This window comes from Onychostoma macrolepis, chromosome 22 (genome assembly GCF_012432095.1).
Source record: "Onychostoma macrolepis isolate SWU-2019 chromosome 22, ASM1243209v1, whole genome shotgun sequence".
Lineage (NCBI taxonomy): Eukaryota > Metazoa > Chordata > Actinopteri > Cypriniformes > Cyprinidae > Onychostoma > Onychostoma macrolepis.
Window position 1 is genome coordinate 14505167 of NC_081176.1, and position 13711 is coordinate 14518877.

At 35.2% G+C, this 13711-nt stretch overlaps 1 protein-coding gene across 1 annotated transcript in view; it reads right to left on the minus strand.

The window, feature by feature from the left end:
* Positions 1–601: 601 nt before the first annotated feature.
* insrb (insulin receptor b) overlaps positions 602–13711 on the minus strand; it is a 76531-nt gene continuing 63421 nt past the window's right edge. Inside the window, exons 5-21 of the mRNA XM_058760130.1 lie at positions 12771–12915; positions 12488–12696; positions 12280–12406; positions 11107–11357; positions 7568–7735; positions 7284–7482; positions 5415–5692; positions 5185–5333; positions 4390–4546; positions 4219–4312; positions 4073–4140; positions 3647–3876; positions 3458–3568; positions 3039–3198; positions 2824–2953; positions 2373–2507; positions 602–1731 (exon numbers count right to left, since the gene is read on the minus strand). Of these exons, the coding sequence (XP_058616113.1) occupies positions 1377–1731; positions 2373–2507; positions 2824–2953; positions 3039–3198; positions 3458–3568; positions 3647–3876; positions 4073–4140; positions 4219–4312; positions 4390–4546; positions 5185–5333; positions 5415–5692; positions 7284–7482; positions 7568–7735; positions 11107–11357; positions 12280–12406; positions 12488–12696; positions 12771–12915 (2966 nt within the window). The 3' untranslated portion in view covers positions 602–1376. The remainder of the gene's footprint in view (positions 1732–2372; positions 2508–2823; positions 2954–3038; positions 3199–3457; positions 3569–3646; positions 3877–4072; positions 4141–4218; positions 4313–4389; positions 4547–5184; positions 5334–5414; positions 5693–7283; positions 7483–7567; positions 7736–11106; positions 11358–12279; positions 12407–12487; positions 12697–12770; positions 12916–13711) is intronic.

The following is a 13711-nucleotide window of genomic DNA, read 5'->3' on the forward strand; positions in this document are numbered from 1 at the left end:
TGAAAAATCAGGTAAATAGTAAATTGAGCCAAAAACAACCTCTCATATCCCACAGAAAAAAAACAAAAAACAAAAACGCTCCGAAACATTCCCAAAACAGCTTTTGGATCCCAAAAATGTCATTGAGAAACAACCTACAAAATCCAAATAATGACAGAAAATTTGAAAGTTTATTCCCTTGAATTGAGCAATTAAATATTTGTGTTTTTAAATAATAATAATAATAATAGTATTTAATTATTATTATTATAATTATTCAGAAATGAAATCACCTGAATTTAGGCCAAACCAAAAACGCTCCCGTTGTGCGCTGGAACATCACTGTTAGTCAACTTGCACGTTAATTAATGCAAGTTTGTTTTTTTGGTTAGACATAAAAAACAGCTCATAAAAAGAGACAGTTGCAAAAAATATGGTATAAGCAAAGTTGATGAAGACATTAGAAAAGACATTAGAATTATGTACAAAAGTTCACAACATCTGAACTCAGTATTTTAAATACTGATACCAATCTATATATATATATATATATATATATATATATATATATATATATATATATATATATATATATATATATATATATAAAATCAAATACCCACTATATATCAGAGCAGCAGCTATTGGTCAGTCTGAGGATCCTCTTTGTCCAATTCACTGTCCAACTGTTAAATATCCTTCAGCCGGTAAAAAGGACACAGGAGTAAAAAGCACAAAATAAAGAAAAAAAAATAAAGCAAATAAATTAAACCTCATTCACCAGAACACCGTGTGAATATCATCTATGTGAATTCAGGAATTCTCCAGGACAAAATAAAAGTCATTCCTCTACAAAACAAAAGTTTGTTCTAAAAGAACATAAGCCATCCCATAGTTCCACACTGTAAAGTCATTGTTCTAATGAAATTAACAAGCACTGATAGACACTTCTCTTTTTATAGGCCACTTAATAAAAGGCCACTATCTTAAAAGATTTCCACTAAAAAAAATAAAATAAAAAAAATAGAGAAAAAAATAGAGAAAGAGACAGGAAATAAGCATCCAAGGGAGAAGGAAGTGGACTTTGAGGTGACGTAGCTGAAGCAGCTTTTCTGGTTGATTTAGTCATGTTCACAGTTTGCTTTTCCCCACCGCCCAACCAAACTGTCTTGGAAACTTGGCAAAAGTGTAAAAGTGTCAGAAAGCGAATGGTGCGTCGGATGATGGGCGAAATAACGTCCGTTTCGTTGTAACCATACTAGTGTAGCCGTGAGACGGAAACAACAACAACAAAAAAGACCTGAGATCTGTATCTTTAAGGGCCTCTGCAAAAATAACGCATTTAAAAACTTTTCTTTAAAAAAAACAAAAAACAAAAGAAAAAGCCAAAGCAAATGTTAGGACGGACTAGATCTGGGTAGAGACAGAATTCGGCCGTTTTTCTTTCCACCGTTCATATGCGTATAGGGCACGTGCTCCTCGTAATTGCCCCGTAGGCCCACCGAGGGGCCGTTGTCTCTACTGAGGCTCTCCTCGCGTTGGGAATAGGATGAGGGGTCCAGTGGTATGCTCTCCATGTTCTCGAAGTCCATGTCGAACTCCTCGCTCTCAGGAGGTTTGTTCTCCTCGCTGTAGAAGAAGGAGACCTCTTGGAAAGTAGGATGCAGGTCTTCCTTGATCATCTCGATGATCTCGAGGAAGGTGGGCCGCATCTTCGGGTTGTACTGCCAACACATCTGCATGAGGTTGTGCCTGAGAGAAGAGAAGACAATCTTAAACCACCCAAACCTCATTCTCCATGTGTCTCCATGATGGGTACAGAAATGTTTTTTTTTTTTGTTATCAGATTGTTACATTTAATAAATTCAATTAGAATAGTAAGATACTGTTATAAGAAGCTGCATATATACACATATATACATACTTGTTTTTGATACTGGATGCCAACAAGGAACGTCAACAACAAAACTTAACTCATGCAACCAAGAAAGGACTGACATGCTTTCTTGCTGAAAATATCAGGATACATTACGTTTTCGCTAGTGATGCACTAAATTTCACAAACCAGAAGTATTTGGTTGAAAAAGCAAAAAATGTCATTTTCACTTTCAGCCGAAATTGCTTTGGAGACAGAAATCATTAAGTAAAATAATGCTGAATAACTTTACTACTTCTGGTTTATCATCTAAAAACACAAAATATTGGATAGCATGTTTTCAATTACCTAAATTTATTTATAAAAACCTTATTTTTTTTAAGTTTTAACCTAAATGAAAACCTTAATTATTCAGGTTAACCTTATTATTATATCCATCCAAACTTACTCGGTCAACCAGCTACAAAGAATGGTTTAATATGGTCTTAGCAAGGTTTATCTCTACATCGGTACTTACATTCTCTCTGGACAGTTCTCCGGTCTGTCCAGGTAGCCTCCGTCCATGACAAACTTGAGCACTTGCTCGTTGGACAGTCCCTGGTAAGGCTGCTCGGCAAGCGTGCTGATCTCCCATAATACCACTCCGAAAGACCTGAGAATCAACAGAATTTTTTTATTACAGCACTGCCAGCTCATTAGGCTTGTAACCCAAGAATGTCCAATCCTGCTCTTAGAGGGCCATTGTCAACCAGCTTCAACACACTTGCTTGGAAGTTTATAGTAATCCTGAAGACCTTGATTAGCTGGTTCAGGTGTGTTTAACTCTGCAAGATAATCTCCAAGAACAGGATTAGACACCCAAAAGGACTAGCAAAGCACTTCTTGACTAGCTTCTTATAGGGGATCTGAATGTTCTTCTAGACACCCGGTTAGCAAAAAATTACAAAGAAAACCCGAGATATACGCACCAGCAGTCCGAGTGAGCGGTAAAAACGCCATCTTTTAGGGACTCTGGCGCCATCCATCTGACAGGCAATAAGCCCTTTCCGCCCTTGCGATAGTAATCAGTCTCGTAGATGTCTCGTGTCATACCGAAATCTGAAACAACAAAAACGAAATCAAGATTTTTCGTCCTTCAGATCCTGAGTTTCACACTAAATATGCTTGATTCTGGTCTTCTTACCTCCAATTTTCACAGTGAGATCTTCACCCACCATGCAGTTTCTGGCAGCAAGGTCTCTGTGGACAAACTTCTTAGCGTTGAGGTACGCCATGCCATCTGCTATCTCAGCTGCCATTTGGATCATCTCCTTCAGGGTTGGTGGTGGACGACCTGGGTTATTCTGTTAAAAAAAAACATAAAAAACATTGAAATCAATGGTCACAGTTACAGGCTACTGTTAGCTATTGATTGTGATGTTTCATAGACTCATACAGCCCTTGAAGATGAAGGGAAACTGGAATATTTAGGATCAAATGACAGCATTTGGTCCATTTTACTGTTATAACATCCTCAAGTCAGGTGCAATGAAATTGGGGGCTCGTCCGGGATACAACGATTGGGGCTTGGGCTCATTCCACATCAGGAATATAAAGACTTACCTCAGAATCAGGTCTCAGGCTACGCAGGTAGCTTTTCAGATCTCCGTGTGTCATCAGTTCCATGACGACCAATGACGGTTGCCCTTTAGATACCACACCGAGCAGTCGGACCTAGGCGAACATGTTGAACATTTAGACAAGGTTGTTTTTGCCTTGATTATTTTGGTTCTCCAGGTTATCCACACTCACCACGTGATGGCAGCTAAAGGCTTTCATGACTGAAGCCTCATTGAGGAACTCAATCCTCTCACGCAGGCTCGCCGACTCGTTGACGGTTTTAACAGCCACTCGTGACTCCGGTTCACCCTTCACAATGTCTTTAGCGTTGCCTTCGTAAACCATTCCAAACGATCCTTGACCGAGCTCTCTCAGAACGCTGATCTTCTCCCGGGGCACCTCCCATTCGTCTGGGATGTACACTACAAACACACAAATTCAAATTTTCAACAAGTTAGCAATTTATTTTTTGCCTTTCAATAAAAAAACAAACAAATTGAAAGCTATAAAATAAAACAAAAGAGTAAATATTTGCACAAGCGTATTGATGATAATATTAGTTCACAATCTTTCATTATCAATTAAATGAAGTGGATTACATCTAAAATGATTTCTTACCATCATTTGCACTAATATATTCTGGGTTCGAGGAAGCAATCAGTGGACCTGTCGGTCCTTCAGTTTGTCTGAGGGAAAAGATATTTAGAAATGAGAGCACTGTCTAGATAATAAATAAGGAATTTATTTAATAGTGTCAAACATACTTCTTCTTAAGGACAACGAAGACTGTGCTGGCCAGAAACAGCAGTATAATGAAGCAGATAAGCGGGCCGATGATGACTTTCATGTTCATATCCTCTGCAAAACATGCACATTAGAGATCATAGTGGCCAAAATAACAGTAAAAAAAAAGTTATAAATACAGTGAAGCTTACTGTCTTGAACAAAGAAGTATGCAGGCTCCGTCCAGGAGCCGTTGCTGGCCAGCGAAGTGGCACGTATTCTCACACTGTAATTTCCAGGATGCCCTACTCGTAATCGGTAGCCGTTAATTTTTTCATAAGTGATTCTGGACACACAGATTTGATCCTCCTGAGGAAACAAAGAAAAATATTAACACCTTCTTGAACAAATAAATTTAAAAATATAACTATAATATTTTAAATACAAATACTTTAAAATACACACACACACGTTTGTTTTAGTGGTTTACGGGGACTCTCCATAGGCGTAATGGTTTTTATACTGTACAAACTGTATGTGCTATTGTCCTACACCAACCCTACACCTAAACCTACCCCTTACAGGAGACTGTCTGCAAAAAAAAAACAAACACCATTTATTATGTTTTTTAAGCCTTTTGATTTACGGGGACATAGGCAGTGTCCTCATAAACCACCTTCAAATTGTAATACCTCTGTCATACCCATGTCATCATACAAATTTTGTCCCCGTAAACCACAAAAACCAGTACACACACACACACACACACACACACACACACACACACACATACATACATACATACATATATATATATATATATATATATTTAAATACATTAAGTATTAAATATATTTTACACGTTTAAATATCTAAAAAATATTTATTCATATATTTTCCAAAAATATAAAATGACTAAATATTTAATTATTGTATACGTTTGGGTCTATTTTTTTATATACACATATTTATGTGTGAGAATTTCTTAGAATGAACTGAACACCTACATAGTTATCTGACATCCTCATGTATTTGACTTCATACAGTATGATCATGCCATTGGGTGCTTTTGGCTCCTGCCATTTGATGTAGACAAATTCCGGTTCATCGGGAAAGAATTCGTGAGTCACTTGCCCAATGATTTTGTCAGCTTTTACTAAGAACACAAATGGAAGACGACACATTAGAATGTGAATCCAAACCAAAACAATAGAAATGAGTGGTGTGGTGGTCTTACGTTCAGGCAGGGTGCGGGCGTTGACGTATGTCGGCATGCTGCAGCGGTTCAGATCTGTGGGATGGTTGCAGGCCTGGATCTCGATCTGGTAGCTGGTGAAGTGGACCAGGTTGGAGATGACCATGAACTCTTTGGAACTGGCTTTGAACACCATCCTCTGACTCTTGTCCTTCTCTGGGCTTGATGTGGTGGAAAAGTTGGGCAGGCTGGGTGATGTGCTTGCAAAATTAGGCAAAGTAGCATTGGCCACACCAACTGAGCGCCGCCGTCGGTGGGGTCTGCAGGTTAACAGTGAAGACCGAGTTTCAGTCGGAGCCAATGGACCAAAATAAACACCCAATGATTTTAGTTCTAATGCCACATAATGAAGAGCAGATGCTTTATTGTGCATCATTTTATCACTTCTGCCACAGAGAATGATGGGTAATTTTCTTTCCACAATTTTACTTAAATTACGCCAATTTCATTTATACTTCTTTAACTTTTTCATTAACTATAACACATATGAACAAAATACAACACAAATAAAAACTAATACCGTACTAAAGCTAAACCATAAACATACCATAAAAATAAAATAAACAATCTTAGACAGATTAAGCTGCAGTGTGGCTGATGCATAGCAATTAACCAGAAGATGGCGCTATAGACCCTTGATGTTCAACAGCTCAGTAAGAACCCATTTAATATTAGAGGATCTCTTGACTGGAGATATAACTAATCCCATTGAAATAAAAACTAAACTAAATTATAAAAACGACAAAAGAACAAAATTGCTAAAAATGTAGTTAAAATGTACTGAAAAAAAATAAATAAAATAAATAAATAAAAATAAAACAATAATACTTTCATATTAAAATCTAAAATATAGGGATGAAACAATTCACTCAACTCACGATTCGATTCATGATTTTGATTTCACAATTCGATTTTCCTTCTTTTTTTTAACAAAATGAGATTGAAGACAAATTATACAATAAATGAAAAGGTGTCCTTTTATGCTGCACGTTTCTTTGTGAAATTGAAATATAACAAAACTAAAATTGAAATTTTAAAACAAACCCCAAATCAAATAAATAAGTTACACAAATAAAAGAAATCTCTTCATATAAACAAACTAAGGCTTTGTCTGTGCTCTTTCCATTTAAAACGAGAGGCAACCAATGCATTTTAAATCATGATCCAAACAAAGCATACATGCAGCATGAACAGTTTTTAATCTAAATTAGACTGTAAAATTTCGAAATTTGAAGCAAAAACAGAATGTTCTGACTTTAGTTTTGTGAAAAAAAATATCTGAACGAAACAGCAGATGAGCTGAATGAGATGCAAATTCACTCTTTGCCAGCAGGTGGCGCTTATGAACAGCAAGTGTTGCCAAATCCGCGGGAATTGGGCTACTTTAACACTGTTGCCGCGGGTTGAAGCGCCCCCAATAACGTGATATTTAGCCCCTGGAATGCAAATTTTACTGGAGGAACCCCGCTGAAAAATGTGTATTTTAACCCCCTCAAAATGCGATTGGGCTAGTTTTGTTGTGAAAACCTGGCAACCCTGGATATAGTGTTTCCTGGGTTACCGCTGTAAACAAAGCAGAGCTGCCCTTATGAACACTACCTTAATTATCCATCGTTCAGAGGCTAGATAAAAAGAAAATGCCATCTAAACTTTTCTAAAAGACAGTCAGTTCCCTTCAGAAATACATTCATAAAAACTCCTTATAAACGCCGAATTGCTTAGCATCTCAACTGATTTGAATCATCACATACTTGAATCGATTTTCAACCGGCTCACGGTTCATCGTTAGATCCCTACTAAAATAAAACATTACATTTTAATTACATTCATCTTCACACAAGCATTGTGTACCTGGGTTCAAACACTTCATTATGGAGGTAGTTCTCAAAGGTCTTGCGGAACTCAGTCTCTTCGACCTCCTTCTTCAGCTGCGTCTCTGTTTTGGGACAGGCGCAGCAGCGGCCCTTCTGGTCGGGCATCTCTGTTTGGTTCCACTTCTGGTCATCTTCGATGTCGTGGTGCGTTGGCGTATGGGACGGCACTTTCATCCCTGTTTGGAGAGAAAGAGGACATAAACGTAATAAGCAGCTGTGCTGTGGACGTCTGGGCCTACAGGCGCTTTGATTGATCAGGACCTTGCTGGCAGTAGTCGAACTTGTAGTGCGTGATGTCCTCATCCTGCTTCTGGCAGTAGACGATGTAGTGGGTGATGTTGCCGTTGGGGTCGGAGGGCGGTTTCCACTTGAGAATGATCTCGGAGGAGGAGTTGGACCAGGAAATGGGGTCCAGTGGTACCGAGGGTCCTGTTACACGTCAGAAACAGAGCAGGACAATGTTGCTTCAGCTTTCTGTTCTCAGATAACAAGCTTTCACGAGTCATTTCATTCACAGCACGCTACGGGGCTGATGGACTGACAACAACTGAGAGGAAAATGTTTCTTAACATATATACACATTGTTTCCCATTCATTAACTAGACTGTGGCGGCCCGCCTCAGTCTAATCTGTCCCATCAGAATTTCATAATAAACCCAAAATATATTTATACTCCTCATTGTTACATACGAGGGGCCTCATTTATAAAGCGTGCGTACGCACAGATTTGATCTTAGAGTGTGCGTACGCTTAAATCCACGCCAGCGCTCATATTTATAAAAACGGTCTTTGACGTGGAAAAGTGCTTAGCGTCACGTCACAGTCCGAGCAGACGTACGCACTTTTTATTGTCGGAGTAATGCAGACTTTTTCAAATGTAAGCTGTTCTTGCAGGTCGCTGTTCTAAATTATGATGATTGGTGATGTTTTATATGTTAATGATATTAATTAGGAGTCGTTTACAAGGCAGAGAGCTGAAACCATTCAATTGCGCACAAGTTCAAGATAATTTGCAATTCATAGATTTCACATCTGAAATAAGCGCGTACGCTCGTTTTCTGTTCGTACGTTCATTCTATGAATCGCACGTACGCATTTCTGAGAAACGATCGTAAGATCAAATTTAGGACGGTTTCTGCGCAACATTTTATAAATGAGGCCCAAGGTCTTTAATGTGTCGTGCCATTGATTTGGCAAAGTATCTGCCAAACGAACTAAAACCGCACTGTGTTTTATATATATATATTAGTGGTGTCAAAATTAGCGCGTTAACGCAGGCGATTAATCTTTTCAGTTTAACGCGTTAAAAATATTTAACACAATTAACGCAGGGGCGGGGCTACGGTTGGCCACCCCACTCACAACTGCTGCTTGTCACTTTTTCTCTTGACAAGAAGTTAATTTATTCATTCGCAGAACGTCTTTACGACCACATCAAACGGGAGACGTTTCAGACACACGCTCCACTTCATTTCAGCGCCAGGCATGAGAAATGGTACTGGGCTCGCGCTCTTCCATTGCATGCACAAAGGTGCTGGCTGTAGCCTGTATTCTTTCATATCAAAGCGCAAAATAAACTACGTGCATGCAATGTCGTGGTCAGTTAAGTCATGAAGTTACCAAAAAGGCGATTAAAGCTGCCTTAAAACTGTGCATGCATGTAATATATTTTATGAGTCACATTTATGAACATGTCTCTAAAATGGTTTTCAAAAGTGTCCTGGAGCAGTCTCCCTCATCTAACATATCCGATTCAACTCGTCAGCTCATTAATAGAGAATTTAAGACCTGAAGTGAGTCAGAAAAGGTGAAGAGAGTTGAGAGAAAATATGATGCGTGTTAGGTCCGCGTCATGTTCAGCAGCGGCAGCTCTTAAAGAAAAAACAACCTAATAACCAGCTGCTGTGATGTCTGTTCATTACACAACAAAAGAAAAAAGAATCATCAATAACTTTTATAGCTTTAAGGATTCATTTGTATTTAATTTAGAATTTAGTGTTTAATAACTTCAACATCAATTTCTGTATATTTCTTCTGAAGGGCACAGGTAAATATGACATTTATTATAATGGGTTTATGTTAAGATTGTTTTAAGTTCACTTAAATTAGAAGTTTGGCTATAGTCTATAGGCTACAGTCCGAAGCGCCATTTTACAGAGAAATCAGTAGTATTGGTGTCAGTGATACTGGCCTTCAGTCATAGAAAAAGATGCCATTAAACTAATATAAAAAAATATACTGTCTTTGTTGTTTGTACATTAATTTGAAGATTAAATGTGAAATTATTAATTATTATTAATATAAAAGTATATTTAAAAACTTTAATGTTAGGTGGGATTAATCGCGATTAATTTCAGAAAAATGAGATTAGTTAATTTTTTTTAATCGATTGACAGCACTAATATATATACACACACACACACATACACATACACATACATATACACACACATATATATATATACACACACACACACACATATATACATATATATATATATTTAGCTGTCAAACGATTAATCGCATCCAAAATAAAAGCTTTTGTTTACATAATGTGTGTACACTGTGTATATTTATTATGTATATATATATAAATACAAACACATGCATGTATAGATTTAAGAAAAATATGTTATGTTTATATAATAAATATATTTTATATAATATAATATAAATCATATGAATATAAATATATACTGTATGTGTGTACTTTTATATATACACAAATATACACAGTACACACACATTATGTAAACAAACTTTAATTTTGGTTGCGATTAATCGTTTGACAGCACTAATATATATTATTATTATTATATAATATAATATAATATACAATTGTATATATAATTAATATGTTATATATATAAATAGAATATATATGCATGTATGTATATATAATTTATATATTTATTATTAATTATTTGAACTTATATATATATATATATATATATATATATATATATATATATATATATATATATATATATATATATATATATATATATATATATATATATATATATAATTTACTAGTTTATAAATAAAATGGTAATTTATATTACAATTATATGTATATAATGTGTTATGCATATATATTTTATGCATATGTTGATTTTATATATTTATAAAATGTTAGTTTTATTATAATTGCATAATTTACTATTTTAAAAATAAGTGTACATGAAAATATAATAATTATATATAGAAAAGTAATATGCGCTGTTATGCATTTAAATATATATACATTATGCATGTTTCTTCATATATATATATATATATATATATATATATATATATATATATATATATATATATATATATATATATATATATATATATATATATATATGATCAAATTTACAATAAATTCTATTATAATTGTAATAAAATTATAGTCATTATATATTTTATTTTAACCTGTATTATATGTATGATAATATGTATGTATAATATACACACACTCAAATATACATTTACAGTTTTTAGGCGAGAATGTACTCGTTTAAATTTAAAATATGCAGTTTATTTATAAAGATTTGAAAATCTGCTTTGAAGACAGAGAAATGTTTTTTTCCCCCATACTATGGAAGTCAATAGGGACCATCAACTGTTTGGTTACCAACATTCTTCAAAATATCTTACTTTGCGTTAAACAAAATAAAGAAACTCAAACCAGTTTGGAACGACATGAAGAGTAAATAATAACATGATTTTTATTTTTGGGTGAACTGTCCCTTTAAGAACCTACATAATGAAAAGAAGCTGCTGCTGTACGTTTCTGAACGGCTGTAACTTACGTGTGGCATTGGTGCGGACGTAGATGATCTCACTTTTGGCCCCGCGGACGAGGTGGTCGTCAGAGGCGGCGAGTTGGGTTTTGACCATGATGGCGTACTGGGTCCAGGGCTTCAGAGGCATGATGAGGAGGCCCGGCTCGCTCTGGCCTTTTCCCTCGGAGATGCGTTCAGGAGGCTCCACGTCTGCGATCGCCCAGCTGTTAGAGCCACAGGCATCCTGCCCGTCATATTCAGTCACGTTCTTATAAGGACTGAACAGAAAGAGACAATGTTACACAGTACTTCAGTGCTTTCATAGATCTAATTTACACACGATGGTTTTTAACTAATCATATTAATGTTTTACAATTTTTAATGCTCTCTACTTTAATGCTCACTATTAGCAGTTTTAAAGAGATGTATAAAAAAAAAGAAATAAAAAAAAAGGGTAGGAAATAGAAAGTTTGATCAATCAATTAATTTATTTATATATATATATAAAAAAAATTATGTTACAATTATATAAATATATAATATTAAATAATTTTATTAGCCAAATTTAACACTTTTGAAAAACAGCATTCTCATGCTTTTATTGTTTAAAGCCGTTTACAAAAGTAGGACATGGAACAACAATTTTTCTTAAATGTTTCTAATTAAATATATGAAATATCACATTTTACTATTGACTTAAATATTTTTATCTATAATTAACATAGTATTTTACTGCTTTTAAGTTCTAAGTAATTAAAAAAATAAAAACAACGCAAGAACAACGCTTATATTAATTAGTTAAATAATGTTAATAGTAATAAAAAAGTAAAGAAAAATAAAACTAACTAGTCATAACTAACTAGTCCAAATATACAAACAAAATAACGCTAAACAAGCAAGACAGAACAACATTTATATTAATTAAACATTTATATTAAGTACAGTTAAATAACAGAAATTATTTTTCAATATTAGTATTAAAATACAAGTGAAAACAAAAATAAAACTAATAAATCACACTCACAAAATAATACTATGTATAAAGTAAAAAAAAAAAAAATTACAATTAAATTGAAAAATCTGAAATTGAAAACTGAAAATAGAAAAATCAAAACACAACCTCAATTAAAAATAAAAATGTGAAAATAAATAAATAAAAATGTGATTTTTTGAAAATATTAAAGCATTCATAACACTCACGCTTCCTTGTAGAAGACCATGAATCCCAGCAGGTCTCTGAAATCCGAGGGCCAGAAAGCTTGCCACTTAATGAGGATTTTGTCGGACATCGTGCGGATTTGTGTAAAATTAAGAACTTGGTTTTCACCTGGAAAAGAGGATCGATAATCAGATCTGGTTTGACGTAAAGCTCAAGCTGCGCTGAAACCAAAAGCGTGGCGGGTCTTACAGAAGGCCAGGTCCGCATACGCCGGGATGTTGATGTCGTTCTTTCTGTCCTTGGTCCCGGTCACTTCTTCCATCCGGAGGATCTCAGATTTACAGAGTTTGGAGTTGTAGCCGAAATACATCCTGCCGTTGAGGATGGTGAGGTTGTGTTTGTTCCAGTCCCACAGCTGTCGCAGGTTCTGGTTGTCAAAGGCGTTAAAAGAAAAGTTCCTGCGAAGATCAAAAATGACAAAGTAAGCTGTAAGCTCAGCGCTAGAGCTCGGTGGAGGCGGTGTCTTACGTACTCGTTCTCCAGCGTTTCTCCGCGAATGACGCGCAGCTTGCGGAGGAAGGAGAGCGAGACGAGAGCGTAGGCTCTGCGGATGCTCAGATAGCCTGTGATCTCCTCCAGCTGACCCAGACTAGACTCCAGCTCGGCAGCGATATTGTCTGAGGAACACAAGATGTGTTTTCATATGCGCCTGCAACTTCACATACTTCATTTCATGCATACACATACCAATACTTAGATACATATTGCTGTATGTGCTAAAATATATTACATGACTCTTTGAAATACTGATTGGTCAAGCATAGCACTCAGATATTTCAAATAGATTTATATAATGGTGCTCAATGGAACAATTGACTTATTTAATACTTTTTTATTTAAAAAATATATTATATAATAAATATTTTATAGCTATTTTATGTATTTGGGTTAATTTGACATTTAATTTGTATAATTATTAATATTTAATTCATTTTAAATTTTATATGCTATAAATATAATTTTTTTTTTGTTCAAATGAATAACTGACTTGTGTATTTATGACAGTGTTTACTATTTTTTTTATAAATATTGAAAATAACATTTATACTTGTATATATTTTAGGGGTGTCAACGTTAACGCATGCGATTAATCTAAAAATTTTAACGCGTTAATATTTTTTTAACGCAAATTAATCATTTGATAAGGTTTGACCCCAACTTCTTCCCGTCATCGCAGCGCGGAAGGTTATATATCATTGTGTGATGAGGGTACAGCGAACCAGTGTTGCCAGGGTAACGGCACAAGTGGGCTATTTTGAAAATATAGTCGCAGGAAAAATTACAGAGCTGTGGGTTGCATTTTTTTGGGCTACTTTTATAATGTACCGCGGCCGCCCAAAGTGTATATAGACAAATAAAAATGAAAATAGATCCTTTTACTAATGTGTATTATACTTGGAATGTATCCCTGAC